At 38.9% G+C, this 25,862-nt stretch overlaps 1 protein-coding gene across 7 annotated transcripts in view; it reads left to right on the plus strand.

Annotated features, from left to right (window-relative positions):
• Window positions 1-25,862, plus strand: part of ppip5k1a (diphosphoinositol pentakisphosphate kinase 1a) — a 96,049-nt gene that overhangs the window by 15,343 nt on the left and 54,844 nt on the right. For 5 of the 7 annotated variants that reach the window (XM_049471139.1, XM_049471142.1, XM_049471141.1 and 2 more), the window contains exons 5-26: window positions 1,379-1,464; window positions 2,772-2,926; window positions 5,241-5,342; window positions 5,631-5,792; window positions 5,878-5,999; window positions 7,947-8,048; window positions 9,224-9,310; window positions 10,444-10,519; window positions 10,723-10,832; window positions 12,495-12,580; window positions 12,677-12,802; window positions 14,603-14,724; window positions 14,856-15,038; window positions 15,547-15,688; window positions 16,429-16,652; window positions 17,887-18,014; window positions 18,110-18,224; window positions 19,848-19,955; window positions 21,495-21,608; window positions 21,777-21,917; window positions 22,129-22,222; window positions 24,882-25,007. In XM_049471139.1, the coding sequence (XP_049327096.1) occupies window positions 1,379-1,464; window positions 2,772-2,926; window positions 5,241-5,342; window positions 5,631-5,792; window positions 5,878-5,999; window positions 7,947-8,048; window positions 9,224-9,310; window positions 10,444-10,519; window positions 10,723-10,832; window positions 12,495-12,580; window positions 12,677-12,802; window positions 14,603-14,724; window positions 14,856-15,038; window positions 15,547-15,688; window positions 16,429-16,652; window positions 17,887-18,014; window positions 18,110-18,224; window positions 19,848-19,955; window positions 21,495-21,608; window positions 21,777-21,917; window positions 22,129-22,222; window positions 24,882-25,007 (2,711 nt within the window). The remainder of the gene's footprint in view (window positions 1-1,378; window positions 1,465-2,771; window positions 2,927-5,240; window positions 5,343-5,630; window positions 5,793-5,877; window positions 6,000-7,946; window positions 8,049-9,223; window positions 9,311-10,443; window positions 10,520-10,722; window positions 10,833-12,494; window positions 12,581-12,676; window positions 12,803-14,602; window positions 14,725-14,855; window positions 15,039-15,546; window positions 15,689-16,428; window positions 16,653-17,886; window positions 18,015-18,109; window positions 18,225-19,847; window positions 19,956-21,494; window positions 21,609-21,776; window positions 21,918-22,128; window positions 22,223-24,881; window positions 25,008-25,862) is intronic. The other 2 variants (XM_049471143.1, XM_049471145.1) reach the window with 1 other exon arrangement.

A 25,862-nucleotide genomic window follows, 5' to 3' on the forward strand; every position in this document is an offset into this window, starting at 1 on the left:
CAGGCCCGTCTAAAGACATGACTTCATTGATGCTGCCTCTGTAAAAATCTTCTTATGTGTGCAGTGTGATTAGGAAAATCACTGTGTTGCATAATTGATGAATTTGTGGGGATGTGAGATCAGTCATGCACTCAAAATCACTTCAAATAAGCGTCAGAGTAAATCTGTGAAATCTGTGGGACTGGTTTAACACAGTGTGAAGAAGGGGCATTCGTGCTCAGGCAGCTGTGCCTAGTGTGAGTACACCCTAAAACTGGCATCAGCAATCCAGCTGAGCAGTGATTTTTACAGTAAATTAGTGCTGTCAAACTAACTAACTTACTCGATTACTCTGGAAACTCTTTATTCATTCTACCTACTGTATTTCTCGCACTATAAGGCGCACATAAAATCCCTTCTTTTTCCCCAAAAAAGTCTGCCTTATAATCCTTGTGTATGAATTTTACCAGTCAGGTATTAAGGAGCAGTAAAGCCACTCCAAAAGTACCAAATTACAGCGTTAAACAGGAGTTTCAGTTTATTTCTTCAGCATCGAGACTAGACACTGAAGCAGTGCTAGCATTAGCCACTAACTGCAGTTAGCACTAGCTCTTTTGCCATTCAGAGGTGAGCATTGCTGGCCTGTAGCCTGCTGCTAACTCTGGGTAGCACTGCTGGAGCAGCATTAGCATTACCTGCTAACCGCACTAGCTCTTTCGCCGTTCAGAAGAAAGTATAGCGGACTGTAGCCTGCCTGTTTACCATGTTAAAACAACCTGCGTCGGACAAACTGCTAGCTAATATCGCCATGGCTTACTGTGAAGTGCTGTCAGGTGGAATTAGCCACTAACTGCTGATAGCCATAGTTCACTGTAAATAAACGGAAGCGCTTTATTTACCCAAAATAAACAGTTTTCAGGAGTGAAATCTGTGGAGATTAACATCCAGCACTCATTTGACTTTAAAAGAATATATATATATTTTTTTAAAGAATTACAGTTAAGTTTACTTTCCACTCAGAGGTGAGACCTGCTGAATTACAAGGGAAACATGGCGACATCCCTGTTCCTTACTAGTGTTGCTTAATGCACCTTATAATCTGGTGTGACTTATTTATAAAAATAGACCAAAAAATAAATGTTCATTGATAGTGCGCCTTATAGTGCAAAAAACACCATATTTTGCCTCCAGTGTCCTGCTGTAATACATATGGATACTCTACTGTGCCAACACCGCCACACATACACACACACACACACACACATATTTTTGCATATTTTGCATTTATGTTGACATTTATAAGTAAAAAGTGTAAAGAAGGAAACATTTGATTATTCCCATGAATTGTGTGATTAATTATTTCCTTTTTTATTGCTCTGGTATTGTGATGACTCTTTAGGAGGGAGGTGTATCGGATTCTGCAGGAGGAGGGAATCGACCTGCCACGCTATGCTGTGTTAAATAGGGACCCGGACAAACCTGATGGTACGTCAGTGGCACCGTCGCAGACACATCTTGAACTCTTTGTGAGAGGCCAGAGCATGTAGTTGCTTTTATCCACTTGTCATGGATGAGCTGAGAATGAATTAAATGCCTCCAGAGCAGCAGAACATCCTGTTCTTTGTTTCCGCTCTGCTTTATTTTAGCCTGTGTGATTTATAAATAGCCACTAATGTAGAGCAGTTAGGAGCAGTTCACTGCTTTGACGAATCCATTAAGCATCCATTAACCCTAAGGGTGCCAGACTCTGCTCTGGGGTAGTTATCCAGGTAATCACTTAAAAACTCTTAGACTTTCAGAAACTATCAGACACAGAACTGCAGACTGTTTGGGCACAACACTGACTTGGTTTTGTTAAAAAAATCAGCAGGGTAAATCTCCAGCAGCAGAGTTATATGCTCTACTGATTTAATCACTAGTAGCATCGTTCTCTTTAGAAACAGTATATTATATGGGGAAAAATGGAGTTCAAACACGCCCCTTAATCAAAATATTCAGTGGGTTTATTTAGTGTCATGACCACAGGTGTATAAAATCAAGCTCTTAGCCTTTTAGTTTTACAATTTCATACATTTATTTCTAATTTCTCCCCAATTTACAAGGCTAATTACCCAACCCACTCATAAGGACTCCCCCTATCACTAGTGATACCACAACACCAGGAGGATGAAAACTAGCACATGCCTCCTTCTATACATATGAAATCAGCCACCACCCCTTTTCTAGCTGCTGCTGATGCAGCATTGCTGAGTAGCATCACAGCGCACTCGGAGGAAAGCACAGCGACTCGATTCCGATACATCAGCTTACAGACTCCTTCTGCTGATCAACATCACCCAAGGAGTGATGAGAGGAAAGAGCGCTATCTACCCACCCAAAGAGAGCAAGGTCAATTGTGCTCTCTTAGGCTCCGGCAGTTGACGACATGCTATGTGACCGGGATTCAATATAAATAATTTCTTACATTTACTTTAATTTAATTTAATTTATTTTACTGGATTTATTCGTTAATATACACCTATCCCACATGTTTGTGTTCTTCAAAAGTTTGCTAATTTATACATTGGTGGCAATGAGACTTAATAAAACACCTAAATTCAGTGAATTACAGGTGTGTCCCACACTTGTGTCAATATAGTCTCACAGGCTGATGACCATGTTCCTGTGAGATGAGTTGTGTTCCTGGTTACACTAGACAGGTTTATAACTGTTATATATCTTTTGTGTATGTGTGTGTGTGTGTGTGTTCCATGCCACCCACTATTCCTGTTCTACTGTTTCTGATCTTCCAGAGTGTAACTTGGTGGAGGGGGAGGACCATGTGGAGGTGAATGGTGAGATCTTTCCAAAACCCTTTGTAGAAAAGCCTGTTTCTGCAGAAGATCACAACGTCTACATCTATTACCCGACCTCTGCCGGTGGAGGCAGTCAGCGCCTCTTCAGAAAGGTTTGTTTTTCTCCCTCAGTGAGCCGAGCCTCTTCCCCTCCTTCCCCTACGTCTCCCTCGTGTCCATAGTGTTCTAATAGGCCCGTGTCATTACTGGCAAACCAGAGAAGCTCATCCAGAAATAGAGCAGACTCTTTGCTTTGTGGGATGCCATAAAACCCACAAGTACATACTGACATTTGGATCCTCCATCAGAGCTCAGCCACTAGACACTTATTTCTCTGAGAGCACCTGTTATTATGGAGCGTGGGGTGAGGAATAAGAGGTGTTGGAAAGGTTTTTAGCCATGATATAACTGAAGCTTGACACAGCAGTGTGGAATTAGTGCTGAATCATGATTTTTCCAGTCTCAACTGTGTGTGTTAGATCTCTCAAAAGTACACAATAAAGTAAACAAAAGTTTTGTGTCTGTTGTTTATTAAGCACAAACAATAATATACCAATAACATTATTCATAGTGCATGTATTTTGCGATTTGGGAAAAGAATAAAGGAATAAACTGTATCTAATTATTTTGTTTTGCCCATTATATAAAAAGAATGTACAAAGAATATGTATAAGACAAGTACGTATGAGTCATCTAAGTATGAGATAATTTACCCTTTAATATTACACTGTATACTCACCCATACTATATTATGGGTAGGAAAATATTGATACAGGGATATATTGTATTTGTTCACAATACATTACTGATACATGGCATCAAATATCAATATCTGGTATCTGGTTACACAGTTTGAAAAAAGTTCAATTCAGTTCAATTTTATTGATATAGCACTTTTACAATAAAAAATTGTCACAAAGCAGCTTTTACAGAGAAAAACAGGTCCACGCCTCTTATGAGCAGCACCACAGAGATGCCAATTACTGTGGGACACAGTGGCAAGAAAAACTCCCTTTAAGAGGAAGAAACCTTAAGAGGAACCAAGACTCAGTCAGAGGAACCCATCCTACTCGGGTTGACCCGCTCAGTACAAACAAACAACAAACAAATAACAGAACAAAAATAACAGAACAGAGAGATAATGTGAGGTGTAGCTAATGTAACTGGTACTAAATTCTGAATGTAAAAATCTGAGGGGCACATAATTGAGAGATATGGATAATGCAGAAACAGGTACTAATCTATCAATCTAAAAAAAGGTGATGAGCCCATAATTGATAATGAAGAGCTATGGCTAATATAGAAACAGATACTGAATGTGTTAATGTTGATCAGTGCAGGGTTGTAGAGCTGGAGTACAATACAGCGGGCAGTGGAGAGCCAGGGTGGGAAACCTCAGGAACAGGGCATCTCAATACATGTAGAAGAGATAGATAGAGAAAACAGAAAGAAAAGAAAGAAAAAAAAAGCAGAAGTTGTGTAATGATTCTGCTCAGTAGAGTTTAGTGTAGTGTAGTTAAATTTTCCCAAAAATCGTCACTGCACCTTTATGTGTGAATTTTACCAGTCAGATATTAAGGAGCAGTAAAGCCTCTCCCCTACAGCGATATACATTTCAGTTTAGTTCTCCAGCACCAAGACTGGAGCAGTATTAGCATTAGCCGCTAACCATGCTAAGCGCTAGCTCTTTCACCGTTCAGTTTGCTTTACCTAACTCAGTTTCCCCCCACCACCACCCAGCGCCGGGACCTGCCGAATTAGAAGGAAAACATGGCGACACCCCTGTTAATTTCTAGTGTGATATAATGCGCCTTAAAATCTATTGCTCCTTATAGTGCGAAAAATACGGCACACATTTTAACAGCAGCAAAATTTTTCTAATTTATGGCAGTGATGACAAGTTCATTTTGACACAAGTAATTTACTTTGCTACGTTGAAAAACTCCCAATTACTGAGTAAAAATAAAATGCTGGGGGAAAATTGATCATAGAAACCTATGCCTCTTGTTCTTGAAAATGTTTTATGGTTTGGTCTGAACAAATACTGCCTAAAAGGTCCAAATTATTATGTGAAATAATAGTTCATTAAAAACGATTTAATTGATGATTCTTTTTTTTACATCAAATGATTAAAAGTAACTATGTAACTTTAAGTAAAAGTTTTTTTTTTACTTTTAAATTGAGTACTTTTTTACTTTTACTCGAGTAGATTTTTAGATGGGTACTTTTTTTTTTATTTGAGCAAAGTAAAGGTACTTTTACTTAATTATAATTTTTCAGTACTTTTTCCACCTCTGACAACAGTAAAGAACAGTGAATAACACTGCTCAACTGTAGCGGGAGCTCAGGAACAAACCAGTTCACCCCTAATGCTGTACAGTAACACTCTTATTAACAGTACTAAGCCTTGTACTCCTCCTCTTGCAGATTGGAAGCAGGAGCAGTGTGTATTCTCCAGAGAGCAACGTGAGGAAGACCGGGTCCTACATATATGAAGAGTTCATGCCCACAGACGGCACAGACGTGAAGGTACAGTTTTACACAGTCATCTGAGACTCTTCAGCTGTGCTCAGTGCTGAGCTAGGTTTCATATGTGAATGATTCTGCACTTGCTTTAGTAATGGACACATGTTAAAGCTTGGTGAGTATTTTATGTAGACGTCCAGTTGACCAGCTTTATTTAAAAAAATCTATATAAAACACTGTTTTTCTATAAGGCAGCTCATCAGGAGAACTTTAATATTCCTCTTTGTGGAACATTTGATAAGCATTTTGTTTCAGGCTTTGGGATTTGGGTGTGTGTGTTTGTTTTCCTAGGTTTACACAGTAGGGCCTGATTATGCTCATGCTGAGGCACGCAAGTCTCCTGCTCTGGACGGCAAGGTTGAGCGAGACAGCGAAGGAAAAGAAATCCGTTATCCCGTTATGCTCACTGCTATGGAGAAGTTGGTGGCTCGTAAAGTCTGCCTGGCTTTCAAGGTTGGTTCTTGAACCTTGTTGAAATGTTCCAGTAATCAGTACAGAACTTTCAGCCAGTAAATCTGTTCTGTTTCTTCTACTGCAGCAAACGGTCTGTGGGTTTGACCTCCTCCGGGCAAACGGACACTCGTATGTCTGTGATGTCAATGGCTTCAGCTTTGTGAAGAATTCTATGAAATATTATGATGATTGTGCCAAGATACTAGGGTGAGCTAAGCTGATATTACACACCTTTTGATACATACTGTATCAGACAAGATGGAAACGGTGGCCACATTCACTTTAATTTGTGTTGGACTGCTGTTTTAGTCTTTACAGGCAGGTCAGTTCACTCTGTAAAAATGCCAACAGGCGGTTATATCCACTCATACAGAACCTGCATCCTGTCTGATTAAATAGAGAGAGACCAAAATACTCTAAACTGAAGGTATAATTGCCTTTTTTTATAACATTATTTAAATCACTGATATAATCTGATAAAAACTAGGGATGCACCGATACAACTTTTTCCACTGATACCGATACCAACTGTCTTATCCTAACAAAATATATAATAACCTGATTGGCTGCTCTGCAGTTTCCGCCTATTTTTGTGAAAGATCTGTAAAGATGATTGGCTGCAGTAGATAATGATTGACAAGGAGCTCCTGTTGTCGACTTAAAATGATTTAATTGAACATGTAATGATCAAAATATAGTAAATAAACATTTTTAGGCGCTTTTAAGATTTTCTATTTTTATTTTTTATTAAAAGATATATGTGCAGTGTGTCGGTGCAACCCTAATAAAAACCTCATTATTAGTTCGTAGCGTAGGGCCTAATAAAACACAAACATTTTTGTTTTAACTTGTTCTGGCTGATGTTCTTGCACAAATCACCCTCCCCACCAGAGCTGGGTTGTGCTTTATGAGAACTCTGTCAGTGGCTGCTTTAAGCCCATCTGTGCAGTGCGTACACACTAGTACACACACACTCACATACACACACACACACACACAAACACGCAGCACAGTGACCTAGTGAACACATTTGCCTAAAGCGGTAAACAACTCCAGCACTAGGCTGTAATAACACTGAGTGAAGTAAAAAAAAAAAAAAAAAAAAGTATTATAGAGAATTGTGATATTTTGAGTATCTCAGTATCACTGTAACCATATCATGATACAAACATGTGTATGTGGATACAAACAGTGTGATTTTGTATTTATTTTCAAGTGAAAACTACAGCCTGTTTTGGATGGATGATATAGACACACAAATTGGCTGAATATAAAGATTGATCTTGGGTTTATTTGATCAATACCAGATCATTTAACATGCCCCTATTTCATAATAATTTTTCGAGTGAAATTTTTCAAAAAATAGTAACAGGTAGTAACAGCTAAACACTAAGCCAGAGGATCCAGAGACATTGAGTGAAGATGCAAACACAAACTGCAGGATATAGTCACTTTTATTGCATCCAAGCAAAAAAGCAATTTGTATATTTATTAGTGCTAGTTCCACCTAATGCTCATTATTACGTCGGAGTGATATAAAACTCTCAAAAGCCAGGATGGTCCTATTGGTAATCCCAGGGTGGTCATGTTTCCAACTAAAACCACATAAATGTAAACCATTTTGTGACTGCTAACAACATCCAAACTCATAAGTAAAAACTTTCAAGTAAACAATTAAGGCAGCGTTAGTGTGGCCTACTTAGTCTTCCAGTATAAAAATATTTAGACTGTAAGCTAAAATATTCACAGAGCTAGTTATTGTTATTAAACTGCAAACACATGGTAAAATGTGCTACATTAGCTTTGCACTTTCAGCTGAACGGCACAGTGTTTTCTTTGTTTTAAAATTTCTGATATTTCAGTAGTCAATATAGATAAAAAAACATAATTACTTTTCATTACTCATTTTTATTGGACAAAGTAGCAAAGGTTAACAAATAAAAGCTATAGTATTAGTGCAGTGTCCATGTACTGCTAACATTTGTCTGCTAACATTAGGGCATGGCATCAAGTCTGAAGGAATATCTGTTTAGTACCTGGTAAACTCATGGATAATAATTCTGTGTAAACCAAGTGTGTAATGAAGATTCCTTCAAAAACTTAGTTTTGTTTTGCCAGTGTATTGACTGTGTCTGTGTCTGTGTGTGGTAATAGGAACATCGTGATGAGGGAGCTGGCTCCCCAGTTTCAGATTCCCTGGTCTATCCCCACTGAGGCTGAGGATATCCCCATAGTCCCCACCACATCTGGCACCATGTGAGTACAGACTGCAGAACTATCAGTTCACTTCAGGATTTACCATTTCCATCTGCATGCTGTATATCAGGAGTATTTCAGTATTTTAATTCAATACGCTCCAGTTATAGGAATTACTTTCTCTCTATTCCTTATCTCTGTAACTGGCTGCATGTGAAGCAAGAGTGAAGCCTAACTACAGAACAGGATGCAACAATCTAAACCTTAAAAAAAAAAAAAAAACTTTCCTTCATATTTCAGATTTTGTGTTGATGTTACTTTTTAAAATTGAGCCGGTACTAGAACAGTCTGTGTTAAAAGTAAAAAAGATGCCATTAAACAAACATATGTTAATATATATGTACAGTATTGTGCAAATGTTTTAGGCACCTGTGTGAATTTCAGTAAAGATTAAGCTTCTTATCTGTGCAGTAAGTGTTTATTAGCTCAGTAAAACACATTACAGCATTACAATAAATACAAACAGCAATTTTACTAAAATCAGAGCCGCTTTTACAGCCCTGTTTTCCTTAAAACATCTCCTAATCTCTCCTCCTCATCTGAGTTTAATAGAGTTATTTCTAGTTCTCATCATATTAATTAACACCTGGTTTGGTAAATTACTGGTAAATGTGGTAAATCAGGTGAGCTGCTGACGGAACTGAACATAATAAACACATGCTGGCTGAGGAGCATCCAGGAGAAATCTGGAGAAAACTACACTTTGTTTTTCAGCTTGGCTCAAGAACTTAGTTAAAAATGTTACGTTTTTCTGTATGTATGTTTATTTGCATCTGTTCAAATCATATGTGGTGCTTTTTTCAGGTAAAAACACTCATATTGCTGAGATAAATGGATTAGTGTAATTTGCTTTGCTGCCTAAAACTTTTGCACAGCACTGTGCAAACAGTTCTCCTGCACAGGTTTTGAAGAAGACTATTTATAAAGAATAAACAGTGTTTGTTGTGTTTTTGCATGATTAGATTATACATTTTTAGTATAAAATTAATCTATAATAATTTAATAATTAGTGCACAGTTTTCTAGCTTTGGTGTGTATGCACACATTCACATTTTAGAATCCAGGCAGAGTTTTATGAATGAGGCCCCGGGGCCGCGGTCCGCCTGTCTGTGACCTGTGCTGTGTGTTTTAGCTGAATGTGCTGTGAGTGTGTGAGTAACTGGTATCTCCTGCAGGATGGAGCTGCGCTGTGTGATCGCAGTAATTCGGCACGGAGACCGCACACCAAAGCAGAAGATGAAGATGGAAGTCAGGAATCTCATGTGAGCTTTTGTTACTCCTTATAAAACTCACAGTATAACCCTGAGACCCCTCTGTGCTCACACCCAACCTAACCTGCACTCCTACACTGATGTGCCAAAAGTCATGAGACAGCAGTATGTAAGGTGATAATGAAATGTGTTCTTAGGGGACAGCCTTTAAGTTTAAGTTTGAGGTGTTACCTTCAAGTTAGCTTGAACACTAGCCAATAGGGCATCCTGTAAGCGTGGCTCCTGTTCTAATCAATGTTTTACCTCACCTGCTTATATCTAAACACCTGTGAATGTCACCCTGTAGCCCAGTGTCTTACTTAACATAACAGCTTTTTGCTTCCTCTATTGCTGTAGAATGAAATAAACAGCAGAATGGACAGAAGTCTTTTAAATAAGGAATATTCTGATACCTAGTGAATAAATATGTATAACCTGTAATCTGTGTTTGGACCCCAGCACTATAGTGCACTGCACTTACATATGAACGATTATTCCACACAGAAATTTCAACAGAGTCAACAGATTTTTATAATCAGCTTTGTTGATTATGTTGACTAATGTTGATTATGTCCTACCTGCCAGCGTGCTCATGACACGGTGGCGTAAATGATCAGATTTTAAGTGAGGCGGGTGCTAGATGGATGGGCCATATCATTCCAAAGTTGTGCAGGTATTAAATGAATCAAAGGTATTGGTAATGTAATGATAGTGACTGTAGGTGTTTGGCTAGAACTGTCTGTCTAAACAGACTCTGTCAGAAATCACATTCAATGCAGGAGACCCCACCCACATATTCCACAGCTTAGTGCAGCATTCTTTAGCTTGGCAAAAACATGGCAAACATAGCAAACGTCATGGGACAAAATCACATCACATATTAAAATAATATACCTGGCATTTAAAGTATATTCCTGTTCATGCCCAAGTAATATGGCCCAAAAACTTGGAAATAACTGTTTCTGTTGAGGGAAAAAAATAACTTTTATGGACAATATTGTGCCATCACAGCCGAAATTTAACAAACTTCTTAACTTTTAGGGAAAAGACAATTACAGGTCATTTTGAATCATTTACATTGGTCCATTTTACATGAAACATTACAACGGTAAAAATCTAAATAGGTAAATTCTGTGTTTTCACAGGTTTTTTGAGCTGTTTGAAAAGTATGGCGGTTATAAGACTGGCAAGCTGAAGCTAAAAAAACCCAAACAACTGCAGGTAATGAGCTACATTTGTATAATATAAAGCTTCTGAAAATGTATATTTGCATTTCACCTTGGAATGAAGCCAGTAGCAGTTTGGCACCTGAAGCCAAAGAGCAGATTGTTTTATTGCCTGCTGTTTGTTTCAGTTGTTTATTTCTTGTGCAGCAGATTAAAACCGGCTGTACTCACACACTGTTTTACTGCTCTGTACTGTAGGAAGTGCTGGACATTACCAGGCAGCTGCTGGCAGATCTGGGGCAGCACAATGACTGTGAGATCGAGGAAAAGAAGTCGAAACTGGAGCAGCTGAAGACTGTTCTGGAGATGTGAGTGATGTGTTTAGAACTGGGCCACTTTAACCGGCACAAGCTGTCGCCTGCAGGAATGTTCAGAGAAGCTCTATAAAAATTACTTGTGATCAGCACACACATAATGACTATTTACTACCATTACATTGGCCTTTTATCCCATATTTATAATGCTAGGAATATCCCACTCATCTTATTGCCCCTGGCAGGCTATGTTTTTAGCCTTGTGATTGGTGAGGGTCCTGCTGATGTCAGCCTGACCCACTTTTAACCCCAATTAGCAGATAAACACACATGAACCAGGTGTTGGGTTAGAGGTATATGAAGTCCCCAGCACTGAGGTGATGAGGTAGGGTGGTGATCATCCAAGATCCTGACCTCACTGAGTGCAATCAAATCCATACAGCAATGGCCATCCAAAACCTAGTATAAAATATTTGACTCCAACAAAAGCACAATAAACTCTCTTTATATCATTGCTTTCAAAACATACAGTACATGAACTAGGGGTGAAACGATTACTCGAGTTATTCAAGTTACTCGATTAAAAAAATTGATCGAGTAATATTCTGTGCCTCGAGTAATCGTTTATTTAATTTAAAAACTCAACGCACGGTAATTCACGCTTTTAATGTGACAACGTGCTCAGCGTTACGTCCCCCGCCCACAGGAAGAAGGAGCAGGCAGCGAAGGGTCTTACTTTAGAAGAGGGTATTTTGAAGCGGTGAGGGAAAAGAGCGACAACTAGCGACAAAAAAAGGGCAATAATAATGGAGCGTTTCAGGCTGGACAGCGTGTATTTGCTCCTGCCTCCCACAACAGCACTTCTTTAATGCTGCACCGTCTCAGCCGAGAGAAAGTTAATATAACTCATAATAAATCAATAAGATTAACATGAATATACCTAATAATGTAATGACAGCGCTGTGGAGCGCTAACTACTAGAAATACTGTCTAATGTGTGGTTAGTTTATAAAAGCAGACAATTCTAAACTTAATACAGGCTTTATGTAGGTGAACACAGCGCTGAGGAGTTTATAAACAAATACACGTCACCGGCTCGGTGAGACGAACTGACACCATCTCTGCTGTTCAGAAGCTAAGATGTACAACAAAATGCAAATGTTTATGCCTTTTTATTCATTAATTCCCTATAGTTTTGATACTTACAAGAAATCCTTGTTGAAAATAATTTAACTTAATTTATTAAAGTACTAATTATTAAATTATTATTATTCCTTTATTTCTGTTTGTGTTTGCAGTTTGGAAATGTATGTTGTGAATTTAAAAATATAACTTATCCAAAAAAGGAAATCAATTTGTCATTCATTATTAAGTAAAATGTCTTGTTTTTTTTTCTTGTGTATTTTTAATCACTCTTTAAGCAAACAAATATGTTTTATTCGATAACATGATTAATCGAATCGATTTTTCAGTAGAGTACTTGATTACTAAAATAATCGACAGCTGCAGCCCTAAAATGAACAAGTGTGCCAATACTTTTGTCCACGTAGTCATTTATCATTTTATACAGCATGTAGAGAAATAAAATATAATGTGTAAATGTTAGTATTTTAGATGAAGTAATGTATTTTTTTGGTGATCTTTCACAGTGGCATGACTTTAACTGGTCATTTCTGTGTTTCTGAATTGAATTAATGTGAGTGGTTTGATTGTCAGGTATGGGCATTTCTCTGGGATCAATAGGAAAGTGCAGTTGACCTATCTCCCTTACGGACGGCCGAAGACATCCAGTGAGGAGGAAGGTAAACACGGGGTCAGATACAGACGGTTACAGACAAATCCACTGGCCACAAAAAGGATTTATCTAAATGTTTTTTTTTTGTTTATTAAATCTGCAGACACGCGTAAGGACGGCCCATCCCTGCTGCTGGTGCTGAAGTGGGGGGGTGAACTGACCCCCGCAGGCCGGGTACAGGCGGAGGAACTGGGCCGAGCATTCCGTTGTATGTACCCTGGAGGACAAGGTAGCGTATGAGACTTTATATTCTCTCTTTATATTTCTTAGGATCTTTATGTTATATTTGTTTCTTTTCTTTTCTCTTTTACACAGTAGTGACATTTTATAGGTGAAAGTTTCGGCCTAATATCTCCTAGGACTGTGCGTTATGAACGTATAGGTCCTGTGATGGTAGAAAAACATCTATTTTTAGTATTACACTCTATCTTCTATATACATGCCAAGATTTTTTGTAAAAACAGGGTGATTTTTGAACTCTTTAAACTTTATAAATATGAACTTGTTTTCAGAAAGCTCTGCATCTGTTTGTAATTTCAGCCGTTTCTTATTTTATGCAAATAAATGCTCTAAATGACAATATTTTATTTGGAATTTGGGAGAAATGTTGCCTGTAGTTTATAGAATAAAACAACAATGTTCATTTTACTCAAACATAAACCTATAAATAGCAAAATCAGAGAAACTGATTCAGAAACTGAAGTGATCTCTTAATTTTTTTTCCAGAGCTGTATGTGATTTAAGGTGTTGGGATGGAAATTGGGACACTTCCCATCATGTTACTGCTTTATGTTATGTTTAATGTTAAGTTTAATGCCAAGTTTCTTCATAAATTGAGAAATACAGTAAAATATAAAAATAAAAACATACTTACTTGTATTAACTGTTTAGTGTCATAAAAAATAGGTCTTTCATATGGTTAGTTTATAAAAGAAATCACTGAATTTATAGAAAATGTGCTGTATCGTGATCCATATCGTTAACATGATATGAAATTGCTTATATTGGGATAGGGATTATTGGTCATATCGCACAGACCTACCTCTAGCTTTATGTTAACTTTTTAAAATCAGTTTGTTCGTGTTTTTGCTAACCTTTTAGTTCTTTAAATATAAACTGTATATAAGACAGTAGGTTTAAGTCAGTGTGAGTGTGGTAGGAAGGGATTTGGAGCACTGGAAGAATGAAAAGGACCGTTAAGAGATTATATAGTCTGCTGTATTGCTGTATTGTATTGATTATCTGCTGTATTGCTGCATCCGTCCCCTCATTTAATCCAGTCTATCGCCAGCACTCCTCTTTACTGAAACCACAGGCCATGTTGAGTAGTTTAAACCGGGTCTAGAGAAACGGCCATTTATGAGGAGTGTGCAAATTGAAATTGTGATCAGTAGCCCATAACTGAATTATTTAACATTATAACACAATGTGCTTTTCTCTAGATATGGTGGATTTAGTCAGTGCTTAAAGTCAGTGCTTGTTGAAATTAATAAGAATTTATTGTGATCATGTTTTTATTCAGATATTTAAACATGGCATTACTAAAGTTTTTTTCTGTCTGTACCAAATTAGAAAACATAGATAGAAAACTCGAAAGGACCATTTAAAGATTATATTTGCTGTAGTAAATCTCAAAATGATCAGGCTATATCCTCAGATATTAAGAAAAGATGCTACGTTTTAGTAATGGCAGCTCTTATCAGCAGAGCTTCAGCCAGTATTTTCATACTTTAATTGTGTGATTCATCACTAGTGTAGGTTTAGAAATTGGAGTGCCATAGCCATTTAAAACTCTAGTGTGTAAATAACAGTGTGCAGTTGTATAATTTTATAACATTTGGCCCCTAAATGTTTTATATATTCTATTATATTCTCTGCATTCTTCATCTTCTATCAGTCACTGGAATTTTAGTAAAGAAGAAGTTGTCGTTGTCTAAATGACGCACTAATACTATTAAAAGATCGTAGTGGTAATCTGTTTTCCGGTAGTGACTGTAATTTTCCTCGGTGTTTATGTGTTTTAATGTAGGAGACTACGCTGGTTTCCCCGGGTGCGGCCTGCTCCGCCTCCATAGCACGTATCGGCACGACCTCAAAATCTACGCTTCCGATGAGGGCAGGGTGCAGATGACTGCAGCTGCTTTTGCTAAGGTACCGTTCAGATAAGATCCCTCACCTCAGATGAACTGTGCTGTGTGTGTGACGGGGTGTGTGTGGGTGTGTGTGTGTGCGCGTGGAGCCGCAGGGGTCATGGTAACTGATCTGGGTGGCATTCCCTGCAGGGTTTGCTGGCGCTGGAGGGCGAGCTGACTCCCATCCTGGTGCAGATGGTGAAGAGTGCCAACATGAACGGCCTGCTGGATAACGACATCGACTCGCTGAGCGGCTGCCAGCACAGGGTCAAGGCCAGGCTTCATGAGATCATGCAGAAAGACGAGCCCTTCACTGAGGAAGACTTTGAAAAAGTGAGACCCTTATAATCATAGCTTAGACAACAGCCAGCAATACAACACAATAATATAATGCCTGTCAAAAGCATTTAAACATATTAAACATACATTTTATTAAAACCTCATTTAGATCATTGCAAAACCCAAGAAGCGAGGTTTCAGTATCAGGTATCAGTTTGCAAAATAAAGCTGTTTATTTCTGGTCACTATTTTAAACCTTTGTCATACCAAGGAAGATGTTAAAAATATAGCTAATGAAATATAGATTTATCATGGTACAATAACATTATGTTATATTGCCCAGCTCTATTTTCTATTATAGGGTAACGTCAAGTAAAAAAAAAAAAAAATTAGTATGTAGTTGTAGTTTTTGAAGTAATTAACAATGCAATATCTCTTGAAACATTTGTCAGGCAGTATTCTTATATCTGTAATCTGTGCATATGTGCACTGTCCATAATTGTTTTCTCCAGTGATTTCAAATAGATTCTAATAAATTAATTTTATTCTGTTTCTTTCATAGCTGGCCCCAACCTACAGCGTTTCTCTGGTGAACTCTATGAGGGCAGTTGAAAACCCAGTGAGCACATGTGATAAAGTGTACAGCCTCGTGCAGAGCCTCACTTCACAAATCCGCAAGAGGCTGGAAGATCCCAAATCTGCAGGTGGCTCTTCTGATTCCTCTTCATTAAGATGCATTCCTGTTTAACACAAGTAAAACTACATTTTAATATTCCACTTTGTATTGTATTGGGCTACAAGTGAGTATGTAATCCTCTGCATGAGCTCACCCCTGCTACTCTGAGTGCTTTTATTGATGAGGTGATTTGTTGGTCAGGTGTGCAGTGCAGGGGGTGCAGAATCAGGGTTTATATGAAGACCAGTGTTGGGCACATTACTTTGAAAAAGTAATTAGTTATAGTTACTAGTTACTTCTCCAAAAAGTTACTTCACATAAATTCCCAGAAAGTTTTGGTTAATTCATGGAAATCTGCAATATACAAATGTGTGTTTCTCTTTATTGACTGAAAAAAGCTATTCTGAGCTAGTAAATATCAGCTCAGAGTTAGTTCAGTAATGTCGCCCTACACAATTGAGCTCTCAGGATCTGACACAGTTTATTTTTTAAGATTGTGTCAAAATATCTTATAGAATGTTTTATCATTATAGTTTTAGTTACTTTTGGTTTTATTGTCCAGGTCTGCACTGATGATTTAAAGATTGTATGGTCATGACAATGTGCCTTGAAGACATGGAAAAGTCCTGAAAATTTAATGGAAATGTATTAATTAAAAAGTGTATAAACCCTGTAATGGTCAGATCTGTTGTGTATTAGGCATGTATGACACGTATGACTCTCATTGTGGGCAATATTATTATAAATTCTGATTATTTATATATTTAGATCTGCAGCTGTACCACAGCGAGACTCTGGAGCTCATGCTGCAGCGCTGGTCCAAACTGGAGAGAGACTTTCGCATGAAGAGCGGCCGATATGACATCAGCAAGATCCCAGACATTTATGACTGTGTGAAATATGACGTGCAGCACAACAGCTCTCTGGGCCTGGAGGACACACTGGAGCTGTTCACACTGTCCCGAGCTCTGGCTGACCTCGTTATACCACAGGTATACAGGCATGTAAACTCTCTCTCTCTCACTGCAGAGTAAAGAGAGTTAACAGAGTGCTGACACTGTGATATCTACGCTATTTACTGCATGACTGATTAGAGGTGTAAATCACCGACCTTATGACCGGGTTTTATTGCAGTTCTTTAGGAAATGTTTTAGTAAAATCTCAGATTTTACCATGAATTAGTCCACAGCAGTTTATAAAAAAATATATATATATACACAATTACAGTAGGCCACTTATATACACTGCATGGCCAAAAAAATGGTCACACATTAATATTTGTTTGGACCCCTTAGCTTTGATTATGACACGCATTCAATAGGGAAAGCTTTATGTCACAAGATTTATTTTAATCCAGTGTTGCATAAAGTTTTTCACCAAGAAAAAAGGGAAAGAAAATCGCTTGGTTACTGCCATCTGACAGCCAGAACGCTAACCAGCCAGGCTAGGCTAAGTTAATTCTGAGCTAAAGCAAGCTACGCTAACCTAACCACAGTCCAGCTGGCTAGATAAAACCAACACCACCCAGCAAAACAAGCAGAAATGCTCAAAAAATGCGCAGCTTTCACCTGAAGACGACTCCACGGAGCAGAAGAGGAGAGTATTAGCGTTATTTCACGCTCCTAACGTTACCATCTTCACTTATTCCCAATTTTGATTTCAAGCTAACTTTCGTGGTGTTAGTCTGTATGAACCATACACTGTTTTGTAGTTAAGTTTCAGTTCTGTTACAGTTGTGGTGGAACTACTTTTTGGTGGAAGGCTCAGTCCATATTAAAACATATTCATTCTTAATTTCTTAAAGTTCTTTGATTTATTTTCTTTATTCTTTTTGTACAAAATAAACTGTTGTATAAAAGCAATAGAACACGAGAGGGAGTGTGTTATCACAGTTAACATCACGGCTGTGATGATCTACAGTATTCGCCTTCGGCTCGTGCCTACGACCGAATCACAGCCGTGATGTTATTCGTGATAACACACTCCCTCTCGTGTTCTATTGCTTAATTAATCATCAGCACATCTAAGCTGTTTATCTGTATTATTAATACAAACACAGCGATCAGATCTGATTGGTATCGGCTGATGGATTCAGAGAGAGGGTCCAAATAATCTGCTTTGGACATCCGTAATTACTAAACCGTTAAACTGTAATTGTTGTTTGTATTCTCCAAATATGTTCTTCCTTCATAACCTACGATATGCACATTTCTCTTACCTGTGTAGGAATATGGCATTAATAAGGTGGAGAAGTTGGACATAGCGTACGCTTACTGCCTGCCCCTGATCAAGAAGATCCAGCTGGACCTGCAGAGAACCCACGAGGACGAGTCTGTTAACAAGCTCCACCCCCTGTGAGTCCTGTAGTCTTTATTATGTTCCTTAATGAAGTTATTGTGCAGTAGCTGTTTGTTTGTGATGTTAAGCTGGTGGTGTTCCTCTGTGTCAGGTATTCCCGCGGCGTGCTGTCCCCCGGCAGACACGTGCGGACGCGGCTGTACTTCACCAGCGAGAGTCACGTCCACTCCCTGCTAAGCATCTTCCGCTACGGAGGCCTGCTGGATGTAAGAACTGGAACAGACGCACTCGTTACAATGTGCATGCAAACACACACACCAGTCCTTGTGCCAGTTCATACAAGTTCAGTTCATACATGCTCAAAGTGAACAGTTCACGTTCAAAATTCACAATTTTAATTCTGAACTAGTTCAAACTTCAGTTCATTTTACTTTTTTCGTGAGATATTCAAATAAATACTTTTTTTCACACTACAAGCTAGAAATCACTATACGTTCTTTAAACTGCTCATTGTAGATATTCGCTCATGATACTGTAATTGTGGGTTTCTTACCAGCTGATGAAAATGTTCATAAGGAGAATCGGTGTCTGTCTCCGTGCATCACTTCCTCTCTCTCTCTCTCTCTCTCTCTCTCTGTATCTCTGTATCTCTCTCTCTCTCTCTCTCTCTCTCTGTATCTCTCTCTCTCGCCCTCGTTGCTCCTCTCTCTCTCTCTCTCTCTCTCTCTCTCTCTGTATCTCTCTCTCGCCCTTGTGCTCCGCGCTCTCCGTGTGGTTGCTCCTTTCTCTCTCTCCCTCTCCCTCTCTCTCTCGCCCTCGCGCTCCGCGCTCTCCGTGTCTTTGCTCCTCTCTCTCTCTCTCTCTCTCTCTCTCGCCCTCGCGCTCCGCGCTCTCCGTGTCTTTGCTCATCTCTCTCTCTCTCTCTCTCTCTCTCTCTCTCCCTCATGCTCCGCGCTCTCCGCATCGTTGCTCCTCCCTCTCTCTCTCTCTCTCTCTCTCTCTGTATCTCTCTCTCTCTCGCCCTTGTGCTCCGCGCTCTCCATGTCGTTGCTCCTCTCTCTCTCTCCCTCTCTCTCTCTCTCTCTCTCTCTCTCTCTCGCCCTCGCGCTCCGCGCTCTCCGTGTTGTTGCTCCTCTCTCTCTCTCGCCCTCGCGCTCTGCGCTCTCCGTGTCGTTGCTCCTCTCTCTCTCTCTCTCTCGCCCTCGCGCTCTGCGCTCTCCGTGTTGTTGCTCCTCTCTCTCTCTCGCCCTCGCGTTCTGCGCTCTCCGTGTTGTTGCTCCTCTCTCTCTCTCGCCCTCGCGCTCTGCGCTCTCCGTGTTGTTGCTCCTCTCTCTCTCGCCCTCGCGCTCTGCGCTCTCCGTGTCGTTGCTTCTCTCTCTCTGTCTCGCGCTCCGCGCTCTCCGTGTCGTTGCTCCTCTCTTTCTCTCTCTCTCTCTCTCTCTCTCTCGCCCTCGCGCTCCACGCTCTCCGTGTCGTTGCTCCTCTCTCTCTCGCCCTCGCGCTCTGCGCTCTCCGTGTCATTGCTCCTCTCTCTCTCTCTCGCCCTCGCGCTCTGCGCTCTCCGTGTCGTTGCTCCTCTCTCTCTCTCTCGCCCTCGCGCTCCGCTCTCTCCGTGTCGTTGCTCCTCTCTTTCTCTCTCTCTCTCTCTCTCTCTCTCGCGCGTATGTTATTACCTAGTCAACGTTCATTTACAGTGATGTCTGCCGCTCATGACACATACTGTGAACTAATTCACGTTCAAGTTCTTTATTAAATAATGTGTTGCGTTCAGTTCAACGTTCACGAAAAAATGAGCGTGTTCAATGAAAGCGTTCTTTTGAACTTGTTCACGCACTGACACACTGACACACACCCACACAGGTAGCTGACCGAGATTTTGACTGTTGTAGGAGGAGAAGGACCAGCAGTGGAAAAGGGCCATGGACTACCTGAGCGCCGTCTCTGAACTCAACTACATGACTCAGATAGTCATCATGCTGTATGAGGACAACAATAAGGTATCGGGTGTTTTCCCTACACACTGCACTACTCAACAGCACACTGAACAACACTAGAATCCCACAGCTGGTCTATACCAAGCAAAAAATTATGACCATTTTTTCAGCTCCACTCATATATAATAATTATTATATGTTATAATAATTACAGAATGTAGTCCTGTATCTGTTTCTCTGTTTACTTTATTATTTTTATCCTCCTTTCACCCTGTTCTTCAATACCCCTTCAATACCCATCTCATGCATATTATTCATTCCCTTTTGGAATTGCAGTGCATGCTGGTGTAACCCAAACCTTAAACTATTTGATGTCTAAGTAAGCTAAGGGTGTTTTTTTTGACGGCTTTAGTTTGTCCCCTTATCCTTTTATGTAAAATTGTTTTAATTGGTTTTGTTTTTCTTTTTTTCTCCTTTAACACAGTATTATTGTATTTTACAGACTATAAGGTGCACTGTATTATAAGGCGCACTATCAATGAATGTCTGTTTTCATACATAAGGTGCACAGGGTTATAAGGCATTTTAAGCGAAAATAGTAAGGAACAAGGGTGTCGCCTTGTTGACAGTCTACACAGATTTCTCTCTTGAAAACTGTTTATTTGGGTGAGTAAAGCGCTTTCGTTTATTTACAGTAAGTTTAAATTTCCAATATTATCAACAGTGCTGTTAGCGCTTAGTGCTAGTATATGCTGTCCAACAGCATTACACTGAGGAACCTGAGTGTTTAGGTAAGCCAGGGTGCTTTTATCTAGCAGTTTGTCCCACGGAGCTTGCTTTAACATGGTAAACACTAGGGGTGTCACGATTTTGATATTTTATCGAAATCGATCGAAATTATGTCATGGTCTCGAGCCCTGAAGTCTAAAAGAAGATCGACGCTCCCTCCCTCTAAGCTACTCAAACACACGCGAGCGTTACGCAAATGGCGCAGCACACTGTAGCCGACGCCGCGGACATTGTGACTTCTCAAAGAGCAGCTCTTTCTCCAGAGAATGTGGAATTGTATCACTTTGCATCATTTATATCAAGCCCACCTTTTGAAATAAGATATTGTAAATTTGATGAATCAAACCAATGACTGACCATAGACTAATCTAAAACTGACATAGGCCTCTCTGCTGTAAAAAAAAAAATCGAATCGAAATCGAAAAAACGAATCGAATTGTGACCCTAAAATCGGAAATAAAATCGAATTGAGGAGTTAGAGAATCGTGACACTCACTTCCGAACGGAGAAAGAGCTAGCGCTGCGGTTAGTGGCTTATGCTAACGTGGATTAGTGCTAAAGCAACTTCACTGAAACTCCTGTATAAAGCTGTTCTTCAGCAGAGTGGCTTTACTGCTCCTTACAACATGACTGGTAAAATTCATACATACTGGATTATAATGCTCATTGACGGTTTTGGGGAAAATTTAAAGGATTATAGGTGCTCCTTATAGTGGGGAAAAATATGTTATTCAATGTTTCTATTTATGAGAAATAGAATTATTTGTTTTTCTCTGTATCAGCTGTAATTAACTGATCTCTTTTGTTTTGAAGGACTCTTCATCAGAGGAACGTTTTCATGTGGAGCTGCACTTCAGTCCAGGGGTTAAAGTGTGTGAGGAGGAGAATGCACCGATGGGCTTTGGCTTTCGTCCTGCATCTTCAGAGGTAAGCCTGTACTGCTGGCCTGCTAAGAGATCCCATATCAATATTATATAATAATTATTATAATAATAATAATTATAATATTATGTTATGATATTTACTATTTATGTATCTCTATCTCTCTCTCTCTTTTAATTAGTGTTTTTGTTTCTGTGTTTGTATTTGGTGTAGAATGATCAGAAGCAGACGGACCCTGGCAGCTTGGAGAACCTTGTGCGGGATGAACCGGACCGGGCCCTGCCTCTGTCTGAAGCGGTCAGCTCTCAGCGCCGGTCTCCTCTGATCCGAAACCGCAAGACCGGCTCCATGGAGGTGTGGCTCAGTGACAATCATGCAAATCTAACTTTATCTTTCCTTTAATGCAAATCTGCCCTTATCTCCCTGCACTGCCCGGCCGTGTGCACACTGCGTGCGATAGGGCTGCACTGCATCTGCTGCTGCACTGACCCTTAGCCTGATAACTATCTATATGATGTCAGGTTTTACACACTAATTGTGTGTGTGTGTGTGTTTTTCACTGCAGGTCCTGTCTGAAAGTACGGCCTCTAAAGCAGGCAGCCATCGCCTCTTCCCCTCCTGCTCACGCCAGTCTCCGGAGATGAAGCAGAGCGGATTAGGTGGGTATCGTGTGTCTTGTTTGTCTCCACAGTCCACACTGACCCCGCCCCTCTCTCTGTCTGAAACACACTGCCGGGTCCAGAGGTGGAAAAGTGATTCACCGAGCTTAAATAGAGCACAGCGTGTGAGTTCAGCAGTTACAGAGGCTTTGTAGACTGAAGGACGGTCCAGTAGGTGGATGGCATTTTGTCCTTGGTGTGTTCTGAGAGAGAGGAACTGGGCGGTATGACTATACACAATAGTATTGTGATTAAAGGCCAAACTGATATCTCACCTGTACACCTGTGAGCACACTTTTTCATTACAAAGGGAGCATAATCTGTTGTTGGTGTGTGTAGGGTGTGAAATTTTGTGTAAAAATATTATCATCGACAATGTACATGACATGCTAATATTTTCAAATGTGGCCCTATTGAGTCTGACAAATTGAAGCTAAATTTTAAAAAAGAAAACTTGTGTAAACTCTCATTATATTTTCTACCATGTAGTAATACAAATAAGCAATGGGGCTGCATATGTTTTCCTTTTTCTTTTACAAGATGAAAAAATAAATAAAAACCTGAAAACTGGGAAATTGAATGAAATCCCATTTTTAATTTATTATACTAAACAAAAAAGTAAAATAGTTTTACACCAAAATGTAGCCTCAGAAAAAGTAAACAATTAATGTTACACAGACCATAATGTCCATTTGTAGATAGCCACTGCCTCAGGAGCAGTTTTTGATAAACTCTATCTCAGCCGAGAAAGTTAAAGGAGAAGATATCACTTGTCCTGTTTCTTTTATTCTTCTCCAGGGAAATGAACTGCCAGCTTACTCATCCTAAACCTTCCTCCCTAACCTTTAGTTCACTGATATCTCAGTACACGGCACACACAGTCCTATCAGAATATTATTATTACCTGGCCTGGAAAATTGCCACAAATGCCAGGTGACAGGGTTTTGCTGCACCTATGAATAAATGAGCACTAATCAAATGTATCAGTGTGCAATCCATTATAATAAAAGTGAAAGGATACAGTGTGACTGATGTCAAAAAGGACATGATAATAGAGTACCGGACTGAGGGAGGGGTGATAGAATCATGGAAACAGCTTATTCTGGGGGATGTTCTTAAGACGTTGTAGTACGTCATGATTTTAAAAAATCCATATTGTCATAACAGCAATATGTTGGTATAATTTGTTTATTTATATGCAGTAATATGCTGCACGTTACTATACACTTTTTTTTTTCAACTAAATGTTTGAAACTGTTCTTCTTTATTCCGGTAGTATATTATTGCAATAAATAATTGTAATATGTTTTGTTTTTTTCATATTGCAAAGAATGTTGTTGCTAATATACCCCAAAAATGTATTAAAATATTATTTCAGTGCCATATCTCCCACCACCAGAGGGACCTCAGTGGGATGGTCTCAGTGCTCTAGTGCAGTTTAAATGGTCTCAATAGTGTCCCCTGTGCCAGGTGGTTATTCACATTATTAAGTATATGGTCCATTTATATTATTATATTATATAATTACTTACAGTATATTTACTGTACAAACATAAAAACATTATTTATGTGACATATTTAAAAAATTAGTTCAGCCCAGTTATTATATTATGTTATATTATATTATATTACATAATATTATATTATATTATATTATATTATATTATTATCTATTCATATTATGTAATTTCAAACAGTCAACAATCAGCGAACAGTATATTTTGCGGCTCTCGCAGATTAAATTTAGGATTGAATTAATTAACTAACTAATTAACCACATTAAATGTGAATCAGTTTAAGAATGTATAAACTGATCCAGTAAGTTAACAAAATAATAGCATGTACTTTAGAAAATATTTAACTGTGTGCAATAATTATAAAAGCAGCATTATGCATTATGCTCCTGGGTTACAGTTGGGGAGTTTAGTTCTTGCTTTAAATCACTTATAAAAACATACTTCATTCATTTCTGCACAAGCTGTAAAATCGGAACCTTCACTGTGAGTGAAAGAAGCATGTGGACTAATATCAGTGGAGTAATATCACAATAATATAACGGTAATATGACTTGGGTTAGGCAGAATCATGCAGGTCTTGAAAGCATTTCCTTTCCTATTCCTGCCAAAGTTACATAGTGTTACATGTATTGTACTACTGTGCATGCACGCTTGAGTAGTCACACTGTTCTTTCTTTTACCTGTCAGTGCATCACAGTGATTTTAAAGCTAATAAATCAAGGTAAAAATGTTGCATAATGTTGCTTAAATGCTAATAACCATTCATAATATCATGCTTTTACTTCATATGCACATATACAAAATCTTTAATTAATGCTGGTAATGTCCACTTTATTAAACACATATAAAGCTTAGTCTTTACCTAATTAAGACCTACTTTTACTAAATTACATTGTGTAGAACATCACATGCACTGACCATGTGAATTGTTTGTGTAATTTGAAAATGTTCAGATTACTGCTTTAAATTGCTAACCACACCTTAATTGCTTAAAAATAAGGAATATATAACTATGATTACTGACTTTCACCTCCTTTTTACGATAACTGTTGCTTTCTAAATCTAGATCTGAAGCTGAATCTGAGTAACAGCATGTGTTTGTAGTGAAGACTAACTAATGTAGTGCTCTAACCCCTCCACAGGCTCTCAGTGTGCAGGGCTCTTCAGCACCACTGTCCTTGGGGGGTCCTCTAGCGCCCCCAACCTGCAGGACTACGCTCGCACGCATCGCAAAAAATTCTCCTCGGGCAGTTTGACCTATAAAGACGGTATGTGCTTGGATGAGCTGTTCTCCTACTTTCCCCAAAAGCCAGTGAGAGAGAGCTGAGGGCAGAGACTCTTAGATCAGGGCACTTCCATCTTATGCCTGGTTAGAGGCTAAAGGCGCTAATGATAATGCTGCTAACGGTGAATGTAAGTCAGGAGCCAGTTCATAACTGTTTCAATTCTTTAAGATTAAGAGGGAATGGTAAATGGTTTGGGTATTTTTGTAGCAGTAGGGAAAGAGTTGTCTTCATCACATCATCATTACTATTTTCTAAGTCTTTGTTTGCTGTTCTCATTCATTTTTCTAGTTCATTTGTCTCTTTTTTTAGTTTTGTGCTTTGTTTGGTAGTAACTCATGGAATTTGTGCATTTGCCATTCATCGTCTCTTGGCATGTTTGTGTATTCCTTAATTCATCTCAGTGTTTTCACTTTATATTTCTTTGTTCAGTACGGATCCAATGTCGTTTAAATCAATACCAGTACAAGAGTTGCTAATGGGTAGTTAAGGAACATACACACACTATAGATAAACCTTTTTGTGCGTTTCAAGGAAATTTCACTGATTTTTCAAAACATCTACATAGTTACACTATTAGGATGCCAACAGTGTTAGTTGGAATACTCCAATATTTGGTAGACATAAATTACCAAATCAAAATGCTGCATCGGTATTGAACCAATACTGACCAAAATCACTGGATCGAATATTGTAAGAAAAATATCTACCATCAAATTACTTTTAAGTAGTGACATTTCTCTGTAAGTATCAGATTACGTTTTATATGTTTATAAAACATGTATATAGATATTTTTAACAACTGAGATTTTTAACCCCCCCACCCATATTTCTGTCCAT

Source organism: Astyanax mexicanus, chromosome 23 (genome assembly GCF_023375975.1).
Source record: "Astyanax mexicanus isolate ESR-SI-001 chromosome 23, AstMex3_surface, whole genome shotgun sequence".
NCBI classification, from domain to species: Eukaryota; Metazoa; Chordata; class Actinopteri; order Characiformes; family Acestrorhamphidae; genus Astyanax; species Astyanax mexicanus.